Source organism: Schistocerca americana, chromosome 8, assembly GCF_021461395.2.
Source record: "Schistocerca americana isolate TAMUIC-IGC-003095 chromosome 8, iqSchAmer2.1, whole genome shotgun sequence".
Classification (NCBI taxonomy): Eukaryota; Metazoa; Arthropoda; class Insecta; order Orthoptera; family Acrididae; genus Schistocerca; species Schistocerca americana.
This window is the reverse complement of record NC_060126.1, coordinates 308,232,462-308,258,164: the sequence shown is the minus strand read 5'-3', so window position 1 is coordinate 308,258,164 and position 25,703 is coordinate 308,232,462. Positions and strand designations below refer to the sequence as shown.

The 25,703-nt window shown below is 47.6% G+C and overlaps 1 protein-coding gene across 1 annotated transcript in view; it reads left to right on the top strand.

Annotated features, from left to right (window-relative positions):
* The window catches only part of LOC124545790 (endochitinase A-like), a 394,777-nt gene that overhangs the window by 362,505 nt on the left and 6,569 nt on the right, over nucleotides 1-25,703 (top strand). Inside the window, exons 2-4 of the mRNA XM_047124737.1 lie at nucleotides 1,665-2,549; nucleotides 13,258-13,645; nucleotides 17,124-17,422. Of these exons, the coding sequence (XP_046980693.1) occupies nucleotides 1,779-2,549; nucleotides 13,258-13,645; nucleotides 17,124-17,422 (1,458 nt within the window). The 5' untranslated portion in view covers nucleotides 1,665-1,778. The remainder of the gene's footprint in view (nucleotides 1-1,664; nucleotides 2,550-13,257; nucleotides 13,646-17,123; nucleotides 17,423-25,703) is intronic.

The window sequence follows — 25,703 nt, the reverse complement described above, 5'->3', positions numbered from 1 at the left end:
TTTCCGTATTCCCAGTGGTTTCTTGAAACATTCGTCCATGGCTGTGGACGATGGTGCAGCAATCTTGTTGAACCGTGAATTTACTTTCAAAACCTTTTCTTAAGAATTTACTTTATTTACCAGCGCTCCATCAAGAACATTAACACATTTAGTCGCACTATGTGAGCGTGGATGTAGTTGCCAGTGGATAACTGATGAAAACAAATTAAATTTCTTTCAACAAATGGAAATTTTATTCCTAAAAGCCCTTTTCTTTTTGAAACAGATTTGAAATTATAATCAGAAAGCACCCTGTAAATATCCAGTTACAATTTATTCAGAGGCAGAAAGAACAAATTTTGACAGTATAAGGTTTCGAGCTGAGAACCTTGCCGCTCCCTTTTGACAAGGTCGTAGTCACGACCGCTCACAACAACCTCCTAAAGACTACACTGGTGCAAATCTGCAACACACCAGATTACTTTAAACTAAAAATTTTAATAACTCACACGAGCACAAACTATGCACCCTGTAGGAGGGATGGACATGGTACAAAACACTAACATTAAAAAAATTAACTTGCCACCGAAGGTGTGACTTGATTTAATAAGAAAAAAAAAACTCTTACGGTGGAAGGGTGGCAACTTTATAGACTAAAATGACCATTTAAATAAAAAACCCATGAAATGCAGTCGTACATAAAATATACAAACATGCTCTACATTACACATATACCGCCTCTCAAGATGATAGGCCAGATAAAAACATATTTCAGGTATTCGGCCGTTACACTTCAAGCAATAAATTCGTTAACACCGAATCCGACAAACATGAAACAGGCAGCTATTAACGTACGGGAGACGGACCGACAGACAGGCAGACAGACACTAACTGCCTAACAAATGCGGACGAGAGACAAACGAGCAAGCTGGGGTCGAGAGACTCACCAAGAAAACAAGTAGAATTTAACAAGTAAATGAAACAACATATCACGAATCACTTAACGTCTAATAAACTGCGATGTCTGGCGAAGACCTGGCGCAGCACCCCCAAAACGCTCTCCCGAACCGTCCGCTGCCAGCCGCTTCAACGGACGCAGGAAGGCGCGCCTCCGTCTCACGGCGTCGCAGCTCGCGCCGGCCAGACCGATGTCGTGGCTTGACTCCTGTTGCTCTCGTGTCGGCCGCGAAGCCACTACTCCTCGCTATACGGCGCGGCCCACTGGACTCACGTGGCGACCTCAGATGCGCCGACGCTCAAGACGGACAAATCATCTTGTTCTCAGTGCGCGACCGACCAACCTATCGATCCAACCGCCAATGACCATTGCCTGATCAAACTCGAGCAGACTGGCGGCCTACCACATACTAGCATTCCTGACGACAGACAGACACTGACTGCCCCACACTGACCCGGCTGATCAACTGACCGGCTGGCAAGCTCATAGCACGTGAACAGGCAACCTTTCCCCTTCCGCACCAGAGGGAGACACCAAAGCTGCGATTGCCACAGCAGCGCCACCGCCAGAAACGGACGGTGACTGCTTCACACTGCGCGCTGCGGCACGCTCTTCAAAACAGCAATATTTACCACGGCTCACTTGCGTGCTTATAACAAAACTATAGTGCTGTGTTAACACAATAGATAACGGTTCTAACAACAGGACTGTTATTCGTTGTTCACAGGCGGTGTCCGAGGCGGCGAGAGATGCGAAGGCCGCCGCCCTAGCCTCTGCCACGGCCGCCCACGCCCGTAAGACCGACAGTGGCTGTGGCGCCGCCTCCGCCGCCCCCGCCGGCATGTGGCAGTGCGAGGGCTGGCTGCTGGGCCGGCGGCCGCTCAGCGGCGGGCCCGTCGACGCGGCGTCGCTAGCGCGCCTGGTGCGCTCGCTGGGCCCCGCCGCCCCGCGGCCGCAGCGCCGCCCCCCGACGCTGCTGCGCTGCCGCGACGACCGCCTGGAGCTGGCGGCGCGGCACGACGACGAGGGCTTCGAGTCGGACGACGACTCGCGCTCGCTCGCCTCCGACGATACGGCCGTCAGCAACTCGTCCTCCTGCTGCTTCGTCGACGACCACGTGTACCGGCGCGGCGCCGCGGGAGCTGGGGTGGGCAAGCCTGGCGGCGTCCCTCCGCCCCCGCGGCCCGTGCCGCCCCCGGGGGTGGCGGGCCCGCTCGCCTCCACGTCCTCCACGACGTCGGACAGCGCCAACAGCAGCGGCGCCTCCGACACGGACGAGGCGGACCACCAGCCCGCGGCCGCCGGCTCGGTGGCGGCGCTGGTGCAGTCGCTGTCGCTCTACCAGCGCGTCGTCAAGACGCCCGGCGCCGTCCCCGCCGCCTCCGCCGCCGCCGCCCACGAGCCGGAGATCATCCCCGTAGCGGACGTGGCCTTCTGCCACACGGACCCCGCGCTGCCGCGCGTCGCCGTCTGGGTGGTGCGGCGCCGTCGCTCGGCCTGGGCAGCCGCCACGTCCGACGACGCCGCCTCCCAGGCACCGGCGGGGCTCGAGGCCATCGTCTTCGAGACCAACAACGAGCGGGCTCTGCGGAAGCTCTGCAACCATTTCCAGGTGCGTTCACCAGGGGAGGGATACCGTAAACACCAAATTCTACAGCTATACTCCTCAGACCAACTTACTGTGTTTGGTGGGGACTTGTTTTCATCCTTTCATGGTATGTTCACTGATAGGAATACCACTGTCGATAAACCTCCGTATGAGCTCAAATTTCTCTGATGTTTTTCTCGTCCTGGTCATTTTGTGAGATGTAGGAGACCTTTATGAAAAAAAAAGTCTCGACTGCAGTCATTTATTAAAAATATGACCGATTTCGGCCTCTAGTAGAGGGCCATCATCAGATAATGCACCGTCTGGTTGGTGATGACGATGCTTGGAACAGCTGCACTGACCCCAGCCGCAAAATTGAAAATTGTCGCAGTTTCTCTGTTCCAAGCGTTATCAACGCCAATCGTGCCTTATCCGAAGCTAGCCTACTACTAGAGGTCAGCCAGCCGTGGTGGCCGAGCGGTTCTAGGCGCTACAGTCTGGCAGTCTGGAGCCGCGCGACCGCTACGGTTGCAGGTTCGAATCCTGCCTCGGGCATGGATGTGTGTGCTGTCCTTAGGTTAGTTAGGTTTAAGTAGTTCTAAGTTCTAGGGGACTGGTGACCTCAGCAGTTAAGTCCCATAGCGCTCACAGCCATTTTTTAACTACTCTTTAACGGTGCCGGTTGGCGCACAATAGTGAGTGAAATCACTGTTCCTTTTTTTTTTTTTTTTTTTTTTTTTTTTTTTTTTTTTTTTTTTTTTTTTTTGTCTTCCTGCGCAAATCAATCAGTGAATCAAAAGCCACAGTGACCAAGTATCCAAATAGTGCTCAGAGCCATTTGAGCCAGCACTATGGGACTTAACTTCTGAGGTCATCAGTCCCCTAGAACTTACAAGGGAACCTCCCCATCGCACCCCCATCAGATTTAGTTATAAGTTGGCACAGTGGATAGGCCTTGAAAAACTGAACACAGATCAATGGAGAAAACAGGAAGAAGTTGTGCGGAACTATGAAAAAAATAAGCAAAATATACAAACTGAGTAGTCTATGGGCAAGATATGCAACTTCAAGGGGCGTGTAAGCTTAGGAGCGCCGTGGTCCCGTGGTAAGCGTGAGTAGCTGCGTAATGAGAGGTCCTTGGTTCAAGTCATCCCTCAAGTGAAAAGTTTAATTTTTTTTCAGGCAATTATCAAAGTTCAGGCACTCACACATAATCAACTTTGCTCTCCAAAATTCCAGGACATGTTCAGATTTGTTTGGACATATGCAGGATTTGACGGCCTACACACGAAAAAGTTTGAAAACGTTAAAAACATATGTTTTGACAGAGCACAGGGATAACTGTGCGACTGTGAAACTGTTGCATTCATTTGTTTAAGTTTATGTGACAAATTCTTATGTTTTCATCACTTTTTTAGGGTTCAAATGGTTCAAATGGCTCTGAGCATTATGGGACTTAACATCTATGGTCATCAGTCCCCTAGAACTTAGAACTACTTAAACCTAACTAACCTAAGGACATCACACACATCTAGGCCCGATGCAGGATTCGAACCTGCGACCGTAGCAGTCGCGCGGCTCCGGACTGAAGCGCCTAGAACCGCTCGGCCACCCCAGCCGGCTCCCACAGTGCTCAGAGCCATTTGAACCAACTAGTGGTCAAAACCGCTCACATTTTTAATAAATGTTTGTGTGATCGCGACTGTTTTTTTATTTTTAATAATTTTACTTTACTGACAGGTCGCTGTTCCCAATAATGACATCTAAAATTAGGAGACATTTGCCTTAATGTGCTACGTTTGAGATCCTATTCATTAAATACTAGGGTGAGTCAAATGAAAACCTTAAATTTGTAATAACAAATCTAAATTTCGCGCCGTTATCCTGTAAGTTGGTAAGCGTGCTACAAACAGCGTGCAGAATGGCCTATAGGTGGCAGCATAGTGCAGATGCACACACACCGTGGCAGTATCAGTATAAACATGGCCGCCCCACTTGCGACTTGCACCAGGGAAGAACAGCGTTCTGTTATTCGGTTTTTGCGTAGTGAAGGTGTGAAACCTATTGAAATTCATCGACGAATGAAGGTTCAGTGCGGCGACGCATGTTTGTCACAGCAGCAAGTCTACGAATTGGGTATGAAGTTCGAAAATGGTGTGACTTCAGTGGAAGATGCTCCTCGCCCAGGTCAGGCACAACGAGTTGTGACTCCACAGAACATTGCAGCAGTTGAAGCCATAGTGAAGGAAAACGGCCGAGTGACATTGAAGGCATTGCAGCATGTTTACAGATTATTCATGTGTCAGCAAACCACATTGTGCATGATGAGCTCCAGTTTCACAAAGTGTCTGCAAGATGGGTGCCACGGCAGCTGACTCCTGAAATGAGAGAACGACGTGTTGGTGCTTGTGAAGAACTTCTTAAGCTCTTTGAACGAGAAGATGATGGCTTCCTTGCGAGAATCATTACTGGGGACGAAACCTGGGTTCACTTCCACCAACCGGAAACGAAGAGAGCGAGCAACCCAGACCTTGCCCCATGTGATTTCCATGTGCTTGGACCACTCAAAGACGCAGTGGGAGGAAAGAAGTTCCATTCTGATGAAGAGGTACGTCACTCGGTGCATGAGTGGTTGCGCGGACTACCAAAAGAATTTTTTTCTAAAGTAATTTATGCACTTTGTAAGCTCTGGAGGACTTGCATTGAGCGTGGGGGGGGGGGGGGGGGAGATTATGTTGAAAAGTGATATAGCTTTGTACCACTTCTGCATAATAAATAATATTTAAAGAAATTTTTAAGGTTTTCATTTGACTCGCCCTCGTATATGTGGTGTCTGCTAGGCTAAAGAACGCATTAGAAAATTCACCACATCATTTCTACACATTATGTTGCACTAATACTGCTAAACTATTATTGAAAATTTCCTTTAGGAGCACGTTTCTTAAACTGTAACGGTACAACACTTACAGTGCTTCACTATAGGCAACGACGTCATTTTCTCTCTGTCATTTTTTTCTAAGCGAACCACAACGAGTGCAAATCCACGACTCTATTAAAACTGGGGTTATTGCAGGTATATTCAAAAATAAATAAAACAGTATGTTAGCATATTCACAAATAAATAAAGCGGTAAAATGATTGTCTACAGTGTGATCCGTGATGATGTTACAAACTTTCATGGATGACGGAAAGGGTAAGTGTCTCAATTTAAGGTAATGGACCCTGGTCATGAAACGATCGAGTAGGAAGTTACAAGCGAAATTGTTTTGACACCTCCGAGAGTGGACCTCTTCTACTACAGTCTCTTAGATTTCCAAATTTTGGGAAGTGGTAGTATGTACCAAAACAATAAAAACTGTTCTGTAAACATGGGTTCTAAAATCCATACGTTATGACCTACGGGCACTTGTTCATCTTTGCTACTCTGAAGCACGTCTCTTCTACTGAGCAAGTGCCCGTAGCTCTTAAGATATGCGTTTTAGAGCCCATGTTTACTGGACGATTTTTTCTTGTTTTGGTCCATAGCACATCCCCCCAAAATATGGAAAGCAAAGAACTTGTAGTAGAACACTGCTATTTTCAGAGGTACCACAAAGATTTTAGTTCATAACTTTCGACTCGGTCGTTTCTGGACAATTTTTCCTCACCTTAAATTAATACATTTACCCTTCTTCTTCATCTCTGAAAGTTTGTAACGCCATGATGAAGTCACCCTGCAGATGTATGAATAGGTAATAGTGTAAGCTGGAGAACCGCCAGTAGCTAAAAAGAAACTGAGATATGAAATTGCCTTGACAACTGGATATACAAAGACTCCAGCCAGTTGACTGCAGGATGTCTCGCGTTTGCAATGTGTTTCCAGGAACCCATCAATTTTCTTTTTGGTCGGTCGTGCAAAATGTGTTCCAATGTTTGCTCTGATGTTCTGTAGCCACAAGAAGTGGTTCGTGTCCTCCCGTATTCTAATACATTTTTTATAAAACGTCTTTGCGTTTTAGGTACTTTTTAATTATGTAATAGAAGTATCTTCTGCAATACACCATGTTATTTACATATGAAATTGCTCTCTCTCAGTAGTGAGTGTCTTCGATTTTGTGACTTCAGTCTGATTAAAAAATGAAGAGTAAATGCAACCTCTGGCCCTGTCTGTCACAAATATTTGGTTGTTTTATCTGAATGTACTGCGATTTGCGAGCGTGTGCTTAGGCACAGCATAGTTTAAATTGCTGCAACTGAAATATTTATGACACAAAGAAATTATAGACATTGACTGCGAGCGGGCATTGATTTAAATGTAGGGCGAAATTTGAAAATTTGTGCCGGACCAGGATTCGAACCCTGGTCTCCTGCTTACTAGACAGATGCGCTGTCCACTGCGCCATCTCTTTTTTTTTTTTCTTAATCTCATTTTGTTCGTGTTTGTTCGTTGTGTCTGCTCGGGGCGGACGTCGCAAGACACCCGTTTAAGCTCGTTGCTGATCAATTAACTCAGTTTTTTTATTACAGAGGACTGCTAACCCTCTGACCGAACACTCTGAGCTACCGTGCCGGCTGCCACCCGGACACAGTGGTTACCACGACCCCAGCACGCCTGCCGCCAGTTCCAAATCCTCATCCTACCCACATGCTGCTAATTTAGTGACCCTCGCCCCATATCCCCACTACTCGCGGCATTTCGCTGATTCCCGTAAGACTTCGTGCCTGATGTGCATTCGCTCTGAACAGATCGGTGGCAGTCCTTGCCTCAATATAATGGCATTTATATTCTTGCTTCTCAGAAATATGTGGCTATTTATTTACAAATATGTCGTGATTTCCTTGGGTGCGGTTAGGCAGGAACGTTACAGCACCCTCATCCTTATTGTTAAATGTCGGTCTGATGTCACAAGAGTACGTTCATGTTCGACATTTTAGTCGGTTTTACAAGTTGAAGGTCTCCCTGGGCGATCTTCGTCTTCAGACTATTATCAGCCTTCCAAAAAATGATTTCTGCCAGAGAAAAAACTTGTGCTATTGATGAGAAATGTTCCCCATAGGCTTGTTTCAACTTTTCAAAGGTCACACTCGCAGATTCCGTAAGCTTAACAGAAAACTTGACTGCATAAAGATGCTCCAAGTTCCGTTATTCCATTTTAGTAACACTCAACAAAACACAACTTCATTAATGGCGCTCTCAAAGAAAACGTGACGGCTGTACGGGAGGCTGAAACTCGGGCTGAGCACCTGGAAGGGATGAACACGCAGGTCTACGCAAGTAGAACAACACGGTTTTGCTAGATCGCTCGCAGTGTAGCCAGTCCCATTATATTTCTCACACACGTCATACATTCGTACTCATTCCTCTTCGTCTACTAATAAAACGGTAACGAGTAAAGTGAAAGGAGAGAGAGAGAGAGAGAGGGGGGGGGGGGGGGGAATAAGTAACAACACCACATGACAGATCGAAGTATGAAGTATGACGCTACATTTTTATAGGTTGACGAAGAAACCAAGAAATAATTAAATTAGCGAAATGGACTTTCGGGAATATATTTGTCCAGGTACCGTATTTAAATGATTAACATTCTAAGCGAAATGCAGGAAGATCTGCAGCGGATAGGCACTTGGTGCAGGGAGTGGCAATTGACCCTTAACATAGACAAATGTAATGTATTGTGAATACATAGAAAGAAGGATCCTTTATTGTATGATTATATGATAGCGGAACAAACACTGGTAGCAGTTACTTCTGTAAAATATCTGAGAGTACGCGTGCGGAACGATTTGAAGTGGAATGATCGTATGAAATTAATTGTTGGTAAGGCGGGTGCCAGGTTGAGACTCATTGGGAGAGTCCTTAGAAAATGTAGTCCATCAACAAAGGAGGTGGCTTACAAAACACTCGTTCGACCTATACCTGAGTATTGCCCATCAGTGTGGGATCCGTACCAGGTCGGATTGACAGAAGAGATAGACAAGATCCAAAGAAGAGCGGCGCGTTTCGTCACAGGGTTATTTGGTAAGCGTGATAGCGTTACGGAGATGTTTAGCAAACTCAGGTGGCAGACTCTGCAAGAGAAGCGCTCTGCATCGCGGTGTACCTAGCTGTCCAGGTTTCGAGAGGGTGCGTTTCTGGATGAGGTATCGAATATATTGCTTCCCCCTACTTACAACTCCCGAGGACATCACGAATGTAAAATTAGAGAGATTCGAGCGCGCACGGAGGCTTTCCGGCAGTCGTTCTTCCCGCGAACCATACGCGACTGGAACAGGAAAGGGAGGTAATGACAGTGGCAAGTAAAGTGCCCTCCGCCACACACTGTTGGCTGGCTTGCGGAGTATAAATGTAGATGTAGATGTAAGATCACTGGTTAACGTAAGCTCGAGGTAAGCCGTTGCACTGTGAAATGGTGGTCCATTAATAATCGGTGTAACCACCAGAACGTTGATTGCAAATGTGCATGCATTGTGTTGTACAGTTGCCGGATTTCATTTTGTGGGATGGAATCCTACGCCTGTTGCACCTGGTCGGTCAATACGGGGTCGGTTGATTATGTTTGCGGATGACACTGCAGTCGTCGTCCAGAGATCTCCCACATGTACTTGACTGGAGACAGATCTGGTGATCGAGCAGGCCAAGGGAACATGTTCACACTGTGTAGAGCACATTGGGTTACGACACCAGGACATGGACGAGCGTTGTCCTGTTGGAAAACACCCCCTAAAATGTTTCTAGAATGAAATTTTCACTCTACAGCGGAGTGTGTGCTTATATGAAACTTCCTGGCAGATTAAAACTGTGTGCCGGACCGAGACTCGAACTCGGAACCTTTGCCTTTCGCGGGCAAGTGCTCTACCGACTGAGCTAACCAAGCACGACTCACGCCCCGTCCTCACAGTTTTAATTCCGCCAGTACCTCGCCTCCTACCTTCCAAACTTCACAGAAGCTCTCCTGCGAACCTGCAGAACTAGCACTCCTGGAAGAAACGAGTTGGTAGAGCACTTTCCCGCGAAAGGCAAAGGTCCCGAGTTCGAGTCTCGGTTCGGCACACAGTTTTAATCTGCCAGGAAGTTTCACCCTCTAAAATGTTGTTCACGAATGGCAGTGCAAGGGTGCAACAGATCGAATCATCAAACTTACTTACAGTTTTGGTGACACGGTATGGGGGACGACCACGAGAGTGGTCCTGGTGTTATATGAAAATGCACCAGATGCCATAACTCCAGGTGTGGGTCCTGTGAGTCGAGCATGCAGGCCGGTTGATTGTAGGCTCTCAACTGGCCTCCTTCTAACCAACACACGGCCATCACTGGCACCGAGAGACAACTATCCTTCATCAGAAAACACACAACAGAGTGGTCCTGCTGTTATATGAAAATGCACCAGATGCCATAACTCCAGGTGTGGATCCTGTGAGTCGAGCACGCAGGCCGGTTGATTGTAGGCTCTCAACTGGCCTCCTTCTAACCAACACACGGCCATCACTGGCACCGAGAGACAACTATCCTTCATCAGAAAACACACAACAGAGTGGTCCTGCTGTTATATGAAAATGCACCAGATGCCATAACTCCAGGTGTGGATCCTGTGAGTCGAGCACGCAGGCCGGTTGATTGTAGGCTCTCAACTGGCCTCCTTCTAACCAACACACGGCCATCACTGGCACCGAGAGACAACTATCCTTCATCAGAAAACACACAACAGAGTGGTCCTGCTGTTATATGAAAATGCACCAGATGCCATAACTCCAGGTGTGGATCCTGTGAGTCGAGCACGCAGGCCGGTTGATTGTAGGCTCTCAACTGGCCTCCTTCTAACCAACACACGGCCATCACTGGCACTGAGAGACAACTATCCTTCATCAGAAAACACACAACAGAGTGGTCCTGCTGTTATATGAAAATGCACCAGATGCCATAACTCCAGGTGTGGATCCTGTGAGTCGAGCACGCAGGCCGGTTGATTGTAGGCTCTCAACTGGCCTCCTTCTAACCAACACACAGCCATCACTGGCACCAAGAGACAACTATCCTTCATCAGAAAACACACAACAGAGTGGTCCTGCTGTTATATGAAAATGCACCAGATGCCATAACTCCAGGTGTGGATCCTGTGAGTCGAGCACGCAGGCCAGTTGATTGTAGGCTCTCAACTGGCCTCCTTCTAACCAACACACGGCCATCACTGGCACTGAGAGACAACTATCCTTCATCAGAAAACACACAACAGAGTGGTCCTGCTGTTATATGAAAATGCACCAGATGCCATAACTCCAGGTGTGGATCCTGTGAGTCGAGCACGCAGGCCGGTTGATTGTAGGCTCTCAACTGGCCTCCTTCTAACCAACACACGGCCATCACTGGCACCGAGAAACAACTATCCTTCATCAGAAAACACACAACAGAGTGGTCCTGCTGTTATATGAAAATGCACCAGATGCCATAACTCCAGGTGTGGGTCCTGTGAGTCGAGCACGCAGGCCGGTTGATTGTAGGCTCTCAACTGGCCTCCTTCTAACCAACACACGGCCATCACTGGCACCGAGAAGCAACTATCCTTCATCAGAAAACACACAACAGACCTCCATCCTGCCCTTCAAAGAGCTCTCGTTTGACACCACTGAAGTGGCTAGTGGCGGTAGTCTGGGGCGGTGGAATATGCGCTGCAGGGACTGTGGCTCGGAGCTGCCTTTGAAGTAACCGATTTGTAACAGTTCTTTGCGTTACTGTGGTGCAAACTGCCGTTCGAATTGCTGCTGCAGATGTAGTACGATGCGCCAGAGCCATATGACGAACACGGCGGTCTTTCCTCTCGATGTGGCCGACCGGTGCCCGGTCTTCTTGCGACCGTACATTCTCGTGACCACCACTTTCAGCAATCATGTACATTGGCTACGTTCTTGCCAAGTCGTTCTGCAATATGGCAGAAGGAATATCCAGCTTCTCGTAGCCGTATTACATGACATCGTTCAAACTGGTGAGGGGTTGATAGTGGCGTCTTTGTCGCCTTAAAGGCGTCCTTGACTGACGTCAACTCACTAAGTCCAATCTCAATGGTAACTAACGCTCATGACCATTACAGCATGCATTTACACTACTGGCCATTAAAATTGCTGCAGCACGAAGATGACGTGCTAACGACGCGAAATTTAACCGACAGGAAGAAGATGCTGTGATATGCAAATGATTAACTTTTCAGAGCATTCACACAAGGTTGGCGCCGGTGGCGACACCTACAACGTGCTGACATGAGGAAAGTTTCCAACCGATTTCTCATACACAAACAGTAGTTGACCGGCGTTGCCTAGTGAAACGTTGTTGTGACGCCTCGTGTAAGGAGGAGAAATGCGTACCATCATGTTTCCGACTTTGGTAAAGGTCGGATTGTAGGCTATCGCGATTGCGGTTTATCGTATCGTGACATTGATGCTCGCGTCGGTCGAGATCCAATGACTGTTAGCAGAATATGGAATCGGTGGGTTCAGGAGGGTAATAGGAACGCCGTGCTGGATCCCAACGGCCTCGTATCACTAGCAATGGAGATGACATGCATCTTATCTGCATGGCTGTAACGGATCGTGCAGCCACGTCTCGATCCCTGAGTCAACAGATGGGGACGTCTGCAAGACAACAACCATCTGCACGAACAGTTCGACGACGTTTGCAGCAGCATGGACTATCTGCTCGGAGACCATGGTTGCGGTTACCCTTGAGGCTGCATCATAGACAGGAGCGCCTGCGATTGTGTACTCAACGACGAACCTGGGTGCACGAATGGCAAAACGTCATTTTTTCAGATGAATCCAGGCCCTGTTTACAACATCGTGATGGCCGCATCCGTGTTTGGTGACATCGCGGTGAACGCACATTGGAAGGGTGTATTCGTCATCGCCGTACTGGCGTATCACCCGGCGTGGTTACACGTCTCGTTCGCCTCTTGTTCGCATTGATGGCACTTTCAACAGTGGACGTTACATTTCAGATGAGTTACGACCCGTGGCTCTACCCATCATTCGATCCCTGCGAAACCTTACATTTCAGCAGGATAATGCACGACCGCATGTTGGAGGTCCTGTACGGGCCGTTCTGGATACAGAAAAAGTTCGACTGCTACCCTGGCCAGTACATTCTCCAGATGTCTCACCAATTGAAAACGTCTGGTCAATGGTGGCCGAGCAAGTGGCTCGTCACAATACGCCAGTCACTACTCTTGATGAACTGTGGTATCATGTTGAAGCTGCATGGGCAGCTGTACCTGTACACGCCATCCAAGCTCTGTTTGACTCAATGCCCAGACGTATCAAGGCCGTTATTACGTCCAGAGGTGGTTGTCCTGGGTACTGATTTCTCAGGATCTATGCACCCAAATTGCGTGAAATGTACTCACATGTCAGTTCTAGTATAATATATTTGTCCAATGAATACCCGTTTATCATCTGCATTTCTTCTTGGTGCAGCAATTTTAATGGGCAGTAGCGCAAAGTAACCCTGCTTTGCATCCCCATAGTGGGGCTAGTAGTGCCATTCTGATACGACCGACACAAAATGTCAATAGACATCACGTTTCAGATGTGGAAACGCGCCTACCGACTTTCGTTTATGTCGCACAACTCCTTGTTTGTGTGGCATTTTTTTTCGGCAGTGTACAAAGAGTTTCAGTGATCTAACCACCGTTAGTTGCCGTGGTTACCTCTGTGGGTGTGACGGCAGTGCCGCGGGCGGAAGTGAGTGTAGTGGCGGCGTGCTGTGCAGGATGTGAGCAGAAGACTGAAGCTGGACCAGTACCGGCACCCGCACCGGCGGAAAGAGGGCGCCGCGGCGCCGGGCCGGCCGCCGGCCTACTCGTCGCTGGCGCAGCCGTCGCCCTCGCCCTCCTCTTCGTACTCATCGTCCCCGTCTCCCTCGCCGGTGGGCAAGCAGGCGGCCGTCTCCCTGTCCTCCGCCATCTCCAGCAGCAGCAGTGTCAGCACCAGCAGCGGGGGCAGCGCCAAGTCCCAGCAGAGGGTGGAGCCGGCCAGAGTCTCCCCTCACCAGCAGCAGCAGGTCTTCAAGCGGCTCGAGGCGCCCGCCGTGGTCGCCAGGTTCAACCTGCTGCAGAGGACCGACGGCGATGGAGTCACGCACCTAGAGGTGGCCAGGGGTAAGTTCACGTCTCAAACCTATTCTGCATCTACATCCATACTCTGCAAGCCACCTGACGGTGTGTGGCGGAGGGTACCTTCAGTACCTCTATCGATTCTCCCTTCTATTCCAATCTAGTACTATTGGTGGAAAGAAAGAGTGTCGGTATGCCTCTGTGTGGGCTCTAATCTCTCTGATTTTATCCTCATGGTCTCTTCGCGAGATATTCGTAGGAGGGAGCAATATGCTGCTTGACTCTTCTGTCAAGGTATGTTCTCGAAACTTCAACAAAAGCCCTTACCGAGCTACTGAGCGTCTCTCCTGCAGAGTCTTCCACTGGAGTTTATCTATCATCTCCGTAACGCTTTCGCGATTACTAAATGATCCTGAAACGAAGCGCGCTGCTCTCCGTTGGATCTTCTCTATCTCTTCTATCAACCCTGTCTGGTACGGATCCCACACTGGTGAGCAATATTCAAGCAGTGGGCGAACAAGTGTGCTGTAACCTACTTCTTTTGTTTTCGGATTGCATTTCCTTAGATTCTTCCAATGAATCTCAGTCCGGCATCAGCTTTACCGACGTTCAACTTTATATGATCATCCAGTTTTAAATCACTCCTAATGCCTACTCCCAGATAATTTATGGAATTAACTGCTTCCAGTTGCTGACCTGCTATTGTAGCTAAATGATAAAGGATCTTTCTTTCTATGTATTCGCAGCACGTTACACTTGTCTACATTGAGATTCAATTGCCATTCCCTGCACCATGCGTCAATTCGATGCAGATTCTCCTGCATTTGAGTACAATTTTCCATTGTTACAACCTCTCGATATACAGTACTACAGCATCTTCCGCAAAAAGCCTCAGTGAACTTCCGATGTTATCCACAAGGTCATTTATATATAGGGTGGTCAGAAAATGTGTGAAATTCTTGTAGGGATGTTACAGGGTAGGTTGTACTAAGGCATAAATGTTAAGAAAAAAATTCGATACGTTGCTCCGTTTCCAAGCTATTTAGCATAGAATTTAGCCAATCGGGGCGTCGCGCGCTCACACTCAAGCGGCCTCACAGGGGCGGTGTTGCCCAACGAGTGCTTTGTCTCGTTAGCTGAAACTTGAATTTACGCGCGCGACGCCCCGATTGGCTAACTTCAATGCTAAATAACTCGGAAACGGTGCAACGTATCGCATTTTTTTCTTAACATTTTCTCAGTACAACCTGCCCTGAAACACCCCTACAAGCGTTTCAGACATTTGCTGACCACACTGTATGTTGTGAATAGCAACGGTCCTACGACACTCCCCTGCGACACACCTGAAATCACTCTTACTTCGGAAGACTTCTCTCCATTGAGAATGACATGCTGCGTTCTTTTATCTAGGAACTCTTCAGTCCAATCACACAATTTGTTTGATAGTCCATATGCTCTTACTTTGTTCATTAAACGACTGTGGGGAACTGTATCGAGCTATTCGTACCATGCATCCAGTTTTCCAGTCACCGCTCATGATTCAGTGTTCCTCTCCATAGTATGGTATGTCCATCTTCAAATAATCGGCAGACGCCAGCAGTTACTAATTTTTTTATGAATGAATCCATCAGCTATATTTATTTGCTATAGCTCTTGAGGCCGCTCTGTGCTGGCACTTTCAATTCCATAAGCAGGGGGCAAGGAATTCATTATCACGGATGTCGATATGTGTCTGTCCTCTATCGAGATGTACACTGTCTGCTCAAAAGTCTTCCGACACCGCTATGTAATGCGGACTGACCAGGAAATGTCACGACAGGTGAATCCACCAGTATAAAAGGAGTCCGAAAGACTCATCATCAGCTGAAATGGGTAGTCTCTGTTGTCAGTAGAGAAATGATAACAGCTGGATAGGTGGTCAAGACAGGTAATACTGCGAATGTGTACTGGTCATTGGGTGTCAGTTGAGTAACAAATCTATCAGGCACGTTTCACCCCTTCTAACGCTGCCGAAGTCGATTTTTTGTGACGTAATAGTGAAGTGGAAACGTGAAAGAACAACCACAGCTGAACCAAGGCCAGGCAGGACTCACATACTGACGGCGAGGGACCGTCGAGCATTGAGAAAGTGGTTGTAAAAAGTTGCATGAAATCAGCAGAAGGAATCACCCTTGAGTTCCAAAGCATCGTGTACTGAGTACAATAGAGGAATAGACGAAAAACGAACTGTCACTGGCTGTAGCACGATTAAAAACTAAACTCCTCCGGAACAGGCCATGAAGTCCCATAGGTGCTTACCGGCCGCCATGTCATCCTCAGCCAACAGAAGTCACATGGAGGGGCATGTGGTCACCGCTCTCCCTGCTCTCCCGGGAGTATTTCAGTTTCCGAGACCGGAGCCGCTACTTCTCAATCAAGTAGCTCCTCAGTTTGCCTCAAAAGGGCCGAGTGCACCCCGCTTGCCAACAGCACTCGGAAGACCGGATAGTCACCCATCCAAGTGCTAGCCTAGCCCGACAGCGCTTAACTTCGGTGATCTGACGGGAACCGCTGTTACCAGTGCGGCAAGGCACGATTAATTACTCCAAAGTACTCTTTCCGATCATCCACTGCCCAGTGGTGTCGCTTATTACAGTGCCCCAAGCTTGGACTAGCACTGATTACTCTTCAGAAACTGGTCGACCATTGTACCGGACTATTTTTAAGTTCCTGAGTTCTGCTAGTTGGACTGCTGCTAGCACTTTGGAACTCGCCGTTCACACCTCCCGCTAATTCCACGCAATTTTTGTAACCTCCCACCAAAATGTTCTGCGCTGCCTGCGGTCTGCCTAGCGTTGGTTTAGCTGTCATTATATCTTTGCGCTTCCACTACACAATCACACCACCAACGGGTGACTTGTGCAGCCTTAGAGATATTGAAATGTCCCCACTGGACAATCGAAATGTCCTCGCAGGTGACATCGAATGACAGGTCCACTGTCAGACTCACTGAGCTCTCCTGACCGGTCTTTTCTGCATCAACAGCACAATACTCCCGGCCTGCCTCTCGTGACGTGCGGGGTCAGTTTCGCATACTTAACGGTGCCTCGCTGTATTTAACCAGATAGTGTATAAAGAGTTCGGCCATCTGACCTCTTTTATGTAAGAAACTCCACAGTCCTTATAATCTCTCATGATGTCTAGTGTTGGAAGACGAAACATTAGGCAGAGAAATATGCCGAGGACCACGGCCTAAAGTTCATAAAATAAAAATCATCAATGATGCACATACCGGTGGTGGAAGTCCGCATTGTATGATGCCTCCACTCTCTTATCCAAGCTCACAGCTACTATACTGTAAATCTGGCGATAGCTCATGGTGTCTGAAATCGGTTATTTGGTTGTTTATCATCTAAATCTGCTCCAACAGATTTCTAGGAAAAGGTTCTCTCCACCATGTGATTACCGTTAACGACAGAAATACTGTTTATTTCGAAAGTGGTGACATGTAAACAGCTGTCAGCACTGTGAGTCCTCTCCGCAGACACGCCGCTGCAGGAGTCGCAGCCGGCCCCCGGCCGCGGCGGCCCGTCGACGGCCAGCGGTCCGTCCAGCATCATCAGCCTGAGCACGCCGGAAGCGCCTGCGCCGCCCCCCGCCGCCCCCGCCGCCTCCGGCAAACAACGGCCCATCCTGGTGTTGGGCCCGCGCTCCGACCAGCTGGAGGCGGCAGAGTTGCGCAAAGTGTGGAGCCCCCGGCCGCCACCCAGCCCCCCGCCGCCCCCGCAGCGGCCCGAGCGCCGCCGCTTCGCGCGCAAGAGCCACAAGGCGCCCGCGCCGCCCCCGCCACCGTCGCCGCCTGCGCAGCAGCAGCACCCACCCTCAGGCGGCCCCAAGGGGGACCGCAACAAGGTGAGCAGTCTGAGTCTAGCCTCATTCCTTCACATCCTGATGCTGTGATACGAGCCAATACGTGAGTTATAACGTGTTCCGGTATTCATTTCGCTTCATTTACTTACTAATGGTCTAAACATGACTTCGGTACTGAACTTTACTTCGGTGAAAATACTGCATTCGATACGATATTACCGTGCCCGTCTTGTTCAGTGCATTTATCTCCGAAAGAACATAGTATCGTACTTCCGGACAACACAGGCACTGCAATATCATACGTATCCGCATGTATTGGGCAAACGACTTTCAATTAAAATACTTCTCCTGTACCGGAATGGATATGCATGCACCAGCATGCATACCGAATGTGTTCCAAAACGCCACGCATATAAACAGGATACTCCGGTGCTCATATTTCGGGTTCTGTCGACGATACAAAGGTAGGATCAGTTGTTTTGGATAGACTTTCGGTTAGAGCGCATGTGTATGCCGAACAGAAGGATCGCTTTAGTGTCACTAGCAAATGTTCAAATGTGTGTGAAATCTTATGGGATTTAGCTGCTAAGGTCATCAGTCCCTAAGCTTACACACTACTTAACCTAAATTATCCTAAGGACAAACACACACACCCATGCCCGAGGGAGGACTCGAACCTCCGCCGGGATCAGCCACACAGTCCATGACTGCAGCGCTTAGACCGCTCGGCTAATCCCATGCGGCGTGTCATTAGCCAACAGTACAGCATCCAAATATGAATATTACAAACTTCCTTATACTTAGGCAAATGGAGCAGACCGGTTTATCATTTTTGTATTTAACGTGGTGTACGATTGCCTTGATGGAACTTATGGAGGCAGCATTAGTTCATGGGCGGTTCCTCAGAACACCCCCCAAAAAGATTTTTTACTATATTTCCGGCATCAATACCGGACCAAAAATGGTTCAAATGGCTCTAAGTGATATGGGACTTAACATCCTAGGTCATCAGTCCCCTAGAACTTAGAACTACTTAAGCCGAACTAACCTAAGGACATCACACACATCCATGCCCGAGGCAAGATTCGAAGCTGCGACCGTAGCAGTTGCGCGATTCCGGACTGAAGCGCCTAGAACCGCTCGACCACAACGGCCGGTAACAGCGGACCAAAACACAACCGAGGATTCGAAGGCGTCTATGAACAGCAAATGGCTGTCATTTTTACCATGTATTCGTATGATCCCAATCTCGAACAATTTTGAAAATTTTCTTTATATCTCTATCCGTGTAAAATACTCATGATCAGAATTTCCCTACTTGTACACGTAAAATTCGCACGTAAAATGGGTTGTGAGGCGAAACTGTCGTTTATAAAGTGCCGTACCACGGGTAAATGTGCTGTAAAACGTCTCCGATATTATTGGTAACCCCGTGTTACAGTACTAAAGCACAAGCAACAACTTTTTGCACATAAAATCTGGTCTGAGGTGTAAAACTAATTTTGCGTTATTTAAGATTGACGTAAGTAAACTATCTAAACATTACTGACCAATGCATTTCTTTTCACATTAGCTACATGTCCCGCTGCAACGTGGAAAAGAAACGAACTAGAGAGAAAATGCTCCTATCGGAGCACAAAAAATATGGATATGTCCCTACCTCATTCTACCTTCCTCATCACAATTAAAATTTTTCCAAAAATTTTGACATACGAACATAGTCACGATTTTTTACGCTAAGGGAGAAGAAAACATTGGCAGTGACTAATAGACGGAAAAGGAAGAAATGCTGGAAGATGGTAGTAGTTGTGTTATAGAAAGAGCGAAGGAGACAACGGCAGTGTGAGAGAAATAGAGGAACGGAGCAGCAATGGAACTCAGTTGACTGTGACAGAACAGTGCCAGGAGAATAGGAGAAAAGTGAAGGAGACAGTGCCTGAGCGGGAGAGGTAGCATAAAAAGAAAACGGGAGTGAATGAGAGCCTGCGATAATGAGAGACAGAGTGTATGACAGTGACAACGAGGAAGAGAGAGGCATAGACAGTGAGAAGAGGCAGCAGCAGCAGGGGGAAGGAATGAGAAATTAGCAGCAAGGGACAGCAAGAGGGAGACTGCAGAAGTAGGATAGAACAAAGAGGATTGTGCAGACAGTGACAGTTAGAGAGACACTAAAAGATAATGACAATGAACTGGACTGAATGCGTGAGAGAGCTTTTTTGAATACATAGTAACATACTGGTATTTTTTGTGCTCTGATAGGAGCATTTTTCCGCTGGTATACATAATGGACTTACGAGTGCATGATGTAGATGCATGCTTGACGACATATGCACATTTTCGTCTGACCCTGAAGAGTGCTCGAACAGCCTAATGGTAAATGGCCGCTCACAGTAAGCGGGAAATCCGGGTTCGAGTCCCGGTCCAGTATAAATATTCATTGTCGTCATGCCATCGTCCAGCTTATGCTTGTCGATATTCGCAACTACGAGTACATTTCAAAAATTGCATTGAAGACGCCCATACAGATGGTTGGTTGTTTGGGGAAGGAGACCAGACAGCGAGTTCATCGGTCTCATCGGATTAAGGAAGGACGGGGAAGGAAGTCGGCCTTGCCCTTTCACAGGAACCATCCCGGCATTTGCCTGGAGCGATTTAGGGAAATCACGGAAAACCTAAATCGGGATGGCCGGACGCGGGATTGAACCGTCATCTCCCGAATGCGAGTCCAGTGTGCTGACCACTGCGCCACCTCGCTCGGTGCCCAGACAGAATTCAGACATGTAAACAACGAAGGAAACCTGTATGTCTAAAAGCCGTAAATTCAACTAAATACCTAGGTATTACAATTACGAACAACTTAAAGTGGAAAGAACACACAGAAAATGTTGTGGGGAAGGCTAACCAAAGGCTGCGTTTTATTGGCAGGACGCTTAGAAAATATAACAGACCTACTAAGGAGACTGCCTACACTACGCTTGTCCGTCATCTTTTAGAATACTGCTGCGCAGTGTGGGATACTTACCAGATAGGACAGACGGAGTACGTCGAAAAGTTCAAAGAAAGGCAGCACGTTTTGTATGATAGCGAAATATGGGAGAGAGTGTCACAGAAATGGTACAGGATTTGGTTTGGGAATCATTAAAAGAAGGGCATTTTTCGTTGCGACGGAATCTTCTCACGAAATTCCAATCACCAACTTTCTCCTCCGAATGCGAAAATTTTTTGTTGACACCGAACTACATAGGGAGGAACGATCACCACGATAAAATAAGGGAAATCAGAGCTCGTACGGAAAGATGTAGCTGTTCATTCTTTCCGCGTGCTATACGAGATTGGAATAATAGAGAATTGTGAAGGTGGTTCTATGAACCCTCTGCCAGGCACTTAAATGTGATTTGCACAGTATCCATGTAGATGTAGATGTAGATAATTTAGAACACACACAACCTGACACAAAAACAGAGAAATATTTTCGGTCCAGGTCTTTGTGAATAGAATTCCGAGAAAACTCACTGCCTGACACAAAAACTGAGAAGTATTATCGGTCCAGGTCTTTTTGAATGGCGAATATCGAGATCAGCTCTCTGAGAAGTCAGTAAGAGAAATTAAGAGTGTACGAGTGTAATATTTAAGCTGACAGTATTTGCGAATAACTTTATTTTAAAGCCGTCGCGGCGTTCACAGAAGACGCTCTGTCTATTAAATCGTTCTTCCGCAAGCCTGTTACGCTAACAGACAGAAGATCTGCCCTAGCAGTTCCTCGCGGCGACGGCCCCGTAATCTGGCTGCGGGGGCAGTCGTTAGCCACAGCGCGTGGAGCGGGGCCCGCCTTCCCGGCGGAGGAGAAAGTCTTTTCATTAATGCGAGAGCTGCGGCCCTCCGTAGCACTGAGGCGCGGACGAAACGGCAGTGGAGCCACAGGACCGTCCAACGGACGTTGTGTCATCCTGGCCAGTCTCGTTGACTGTCGACAGTTCGCTTTCGAATGGAAATTGTCCTTTCGCTGTCTTCAGCTACCGTTCTTATCTCACCGCTCCAAAGTCGGTCGGAGCAGACGTAATTCCTCTACAATCTAAGCAAAACTTGTTAAAGCAATACAGTTGCATGAAACCTCACGTTCCAGCTATATCATCTTTTACCAAACGAGACAAAATAAATATAAATTGCCTCAACCTCACTTATGGAATTTTTGCGGGAACTTTCACTACTCCCAAAATTTATCAGTTATACCCTCCTTATCACTATATTGTATCTCCCCTCCCCCATCCTTGAGATTCCTGACATGCTGTCACGCGTATATCAGCGTATCCCATTTTCCTTTCGTCTAAGATCACTCTAAAGTCTACACCCTCTTCTGGAGTAACTTTTTTTAACCCCTTCCTTCTCGCAGACTGTAGGATAATCCCTGAGTTGTACTTCTTCTACCAGTAATAGGCTACACCAAGTGTCCCTTCCTTAAGGCTCCAATCCTCCCTGTTCTGTCTGAATAATCCAAAAATCTCGCAATTTAAAAAAAAAAAAAAAAATGTTCAAATGTGTGTGAAATCTTATGGGACTGAACTGCTAAGTTTATCAGTCCCTAAGTTTACACACTACTTAACCTAAATAATCCTAAGGACAAACACACACACCGATGCCCGAGGGAGGACTCGAACCTCCGCCGGGACCAGCCGCACAGTCCACGACTGCAGCGCCGTAGACCGCTCGGCTACGCAATTTACACATCCCGACTACAATACACAATCACATAAACTCTTTTCATAACATCCTCTTCAACACCTTTCTCATTCAGATGTTATACCACACAAAACCAGGAACATTCCCCAACCTCATCGTCTTGGTCATCACTGAGCGAAAAAAAAACACCACCATCATCTTGTCATGCGTTCTATCATCACAAAAATTTACTGTGTATGTCTTTTATTTGTCAACCGAAGGCCGAAGAGAAGTAACCTGGCTGCTGCCGGCTTGCCTGCAAAAGGGGCCATGTAAATAACGAATATATATACAAAAAAACCGACTACCGCTTTTAAGGCTACCTCACGGTAAGCAGGAAACCACCCCATGACTCCCATTCAAGAAATTTTTCCCTCTTACACAAATATTTCCTCTTGCGAGATGAAAACTATTTCGGAACTTTTGTCCTTTCAATTTAAATACGATCTCGTTTCCTAACCTTCATTAATAGCGCAGAAACCAACACATCGACAACAGCTATTATCTTCAACAAAGAAGTTTATCATCAGAAAATGGATAAAAGTAGAGTTGTACGTCAATGTGGCTGAGTAACCGAACTGAAATCGTTTCTTTAAGTCGAGTCTTTTTGGTTAACTTAATCACACGTGTTGCTATACACTGTAAGTACCACAGATCTGAGGATGCTCGCGTATGACGAACGGAGCTACTCAATAAATCAAATAACATGCGATCTACGGAGTTTCTATCTATATACTTATATGTAGAACTATCAACAGCATAAATGATTAATACAATAAAGGCAGGGTCACACTAAAAAGTTGTCTTGTAGTGCTTCTGCCAGTGGCATGTTACTTGTTGATGTAAGAAAGGTTTGCCCATTTTTTCTGCATGTGTTGCTCAAAACACTCAGATGCATTCGTCTGCGTACCTCGTAGCGACGTTGCACAATATTATACTTCGATTCAAAGTACACTAGTCAATATAATTAAAGGGCCACTTTTTCAAAACTCCGTAATTGTTCCCATTACGATGTAGAAATTTGGCGCAAAGGTGCCTACAACCTTCCTCTTTAATGAAATTACAATGAAATGCAGACCATTTTAGCTGCTTACAGGCGTTGATAAATATCAACGGGGACGGTTGAAAATGTGTGCCCCGACCGGGACTCGAACCCGGGGTCTACAAATGTAGTGTGTGGCCAACAAGTTGGAAATGTGGGTCTCACAGGGAGCGTGCCAAGGATAAATCACTGCACTCGCACTACCCTCTCTGTCCTCGATGGTTCAGTCGGATAGAGCGTCTGCCATGTAAGCAAGAGATCCCGGGTTCGACGCCCGGTCAGTGTACACATTTTCACCTGTCCCGTGCAGGAAAAGACCAAAGCTCGAAAGTTCACCTGAACTCTGCTGTGGGTTATCGATGTGCCATTGGCACAAAATTGCTCCATACTTCTGCCCAACGCCACCGTGAAAGAGACACGCGATGGGAAGATCGACACATTCCCTCTTGCCCACATTTCACCCCTTTTTTTGGTGCCTCTGTGACGGAGTTCAGAACAGCAAGTTGAAATCACGTGGTTTTCTTATGGATAGCCGAGAAAAACGTTTCAGAGACACGACCGCTCAGAATCGATGATAAGAGGACTCAGGACATGGTAAAAAGACGTCGATGAAACTGCCCCTTCCCCTGGGGCGTTTGCTTACACACATTGCGCGGTCAGAAACAGCAGTTTGGAGTGATGTGCAACAGAATGACGTTGTTCACAATCCTTGACATTGCTGACACCCTCCGGAGGGTTCAATTTTTTACGAAGGGCATCTTAGGGCTGTAATCAAATTGAGAGTGAGTTGACCGCTTTGGAGTTTAACGCGACTGCAATTTTTGCTCTGGTATACATGGTGAAACCACTAGGGACCTTTCAAACTCATTCGATGAAATTTAAACGTGATTCGAAGCAGCGAAGAGCTTTCGGGGTGTTTCAACTCCTGGTTCTCGCACTTTGTGCTCATATGGCGGGGTGTAACATTGACACATCCATTAAAAAAACGGCAAAGGTTCTTTCTGTGGCTCCCCAAGTTTGGTAACACCCTTGGCGCCACTGACGCACCTTTCTTGAGCATTTAAAAAATGTACCTATACGGAGACAACTCTTCACAGATTCTTAGGTGCCTGTGGGCAGACAATCCCTTCGATATCCTACAGCTATGTAGCGCTACACTGCTGTTGTAGCGTCTGCTCGTGGGCATGCAGAATCTGAAGATTGCCGAAAGGGATGCCTGTCATGTCGGCATCCAGGAATCAGTGAATGGTTGTTTCTGCACGGGAACATTTTTAAAGTGCCCAACAAATGTCCACGGGTTGCACCAAGTGTGTTGTGTATCTGGAGAGTCTTAGAGGGACCCTCTGCCTTCCCCCCCCCTCCCGCCCCCATGCATGTCACGTGTCAATATCGCCACCCACCCACCCTCCACCCCCACCCCTATGATCACGCGACATGACTGCGCAAACAAGAGAGCTGAAAAAAAACCTAAACACACTTCGTTGCTTCGGATCGTGTTCAAATTTCGTCAAATTGTTTTGGACATTCGGTAGTGGTTTCTCCCTGCATATCAGAGCAAAGATTGCGGCAGCGCTGAATTCCAAAGGAGTCAACTCACTTTCAATTGGGTTACAGTACCACAGCGTCCTTAGAGTAGAGTTGAATCGTCCGGTGGATTTCAGCAATGTCAAAGATTGTCAGCAACGTCATTATGTTGCACATCACTCCAAATTGCTGTTTTCGACCACGAAATGGAGGAGGAGGAGGAGATTAGTGTTTAACGTCCCGTCGACTACGAGGTCATTAGAGACGGAGCACAAGCTCGAATTAGGGGAGGATGGGGAAGGAAATCGGCCGTGCCCTTTCGAAGGAACCATCTCGGCATTTGCCTGAAGTGATCTAGGGAAATCACGGAAAACCTAAATCAGGATGGCCGGACGCGGGATTGAACCGTCGTCCTCCCGAATGCGAGTCCAGTGTGCTAACCACTGCGCCACCTCGCTCGGTGACCACGAAATGTGTGCAAATGAACGCCCCAAGGGATTTTATCGACGCCCTTTATGCCTCCTCCTAGGGCTTTTCGTGTCGATTCTGAGCGATGCTGTGTCTGAAATATTTTCCTCGACCACACATAGCAAAACTGCGTGATTACAACGCTGAGGGTCGCCGCTATAAACTTCATCGCACGGCCGTCAATAAAGGGTGAATAATGGCCAGGAGTGGGTATGACGACCTTCCTATCAGGTGACACGTCCATAATGGCATTGGGCAGAAGTGTGGTGAAATTTGATGCAAACTTAACATCATTAACCCACCTTACACCTCTGACCTTTTTCACATATGTCAACACCTTGCTGTTTGAAGTGTCACTGAGCCTGTGGGTGATGTTGCAGGGCGCCGCTCTTTTTCGCGATCACAGAGGATGGCTGTAGACGTGTAACTAGAGTTCTTAAACTGCAGTAGGCTACCGTAGGCTATCATCAATAATCGTAGTCCACAGCAGTATTCCTTGTACCC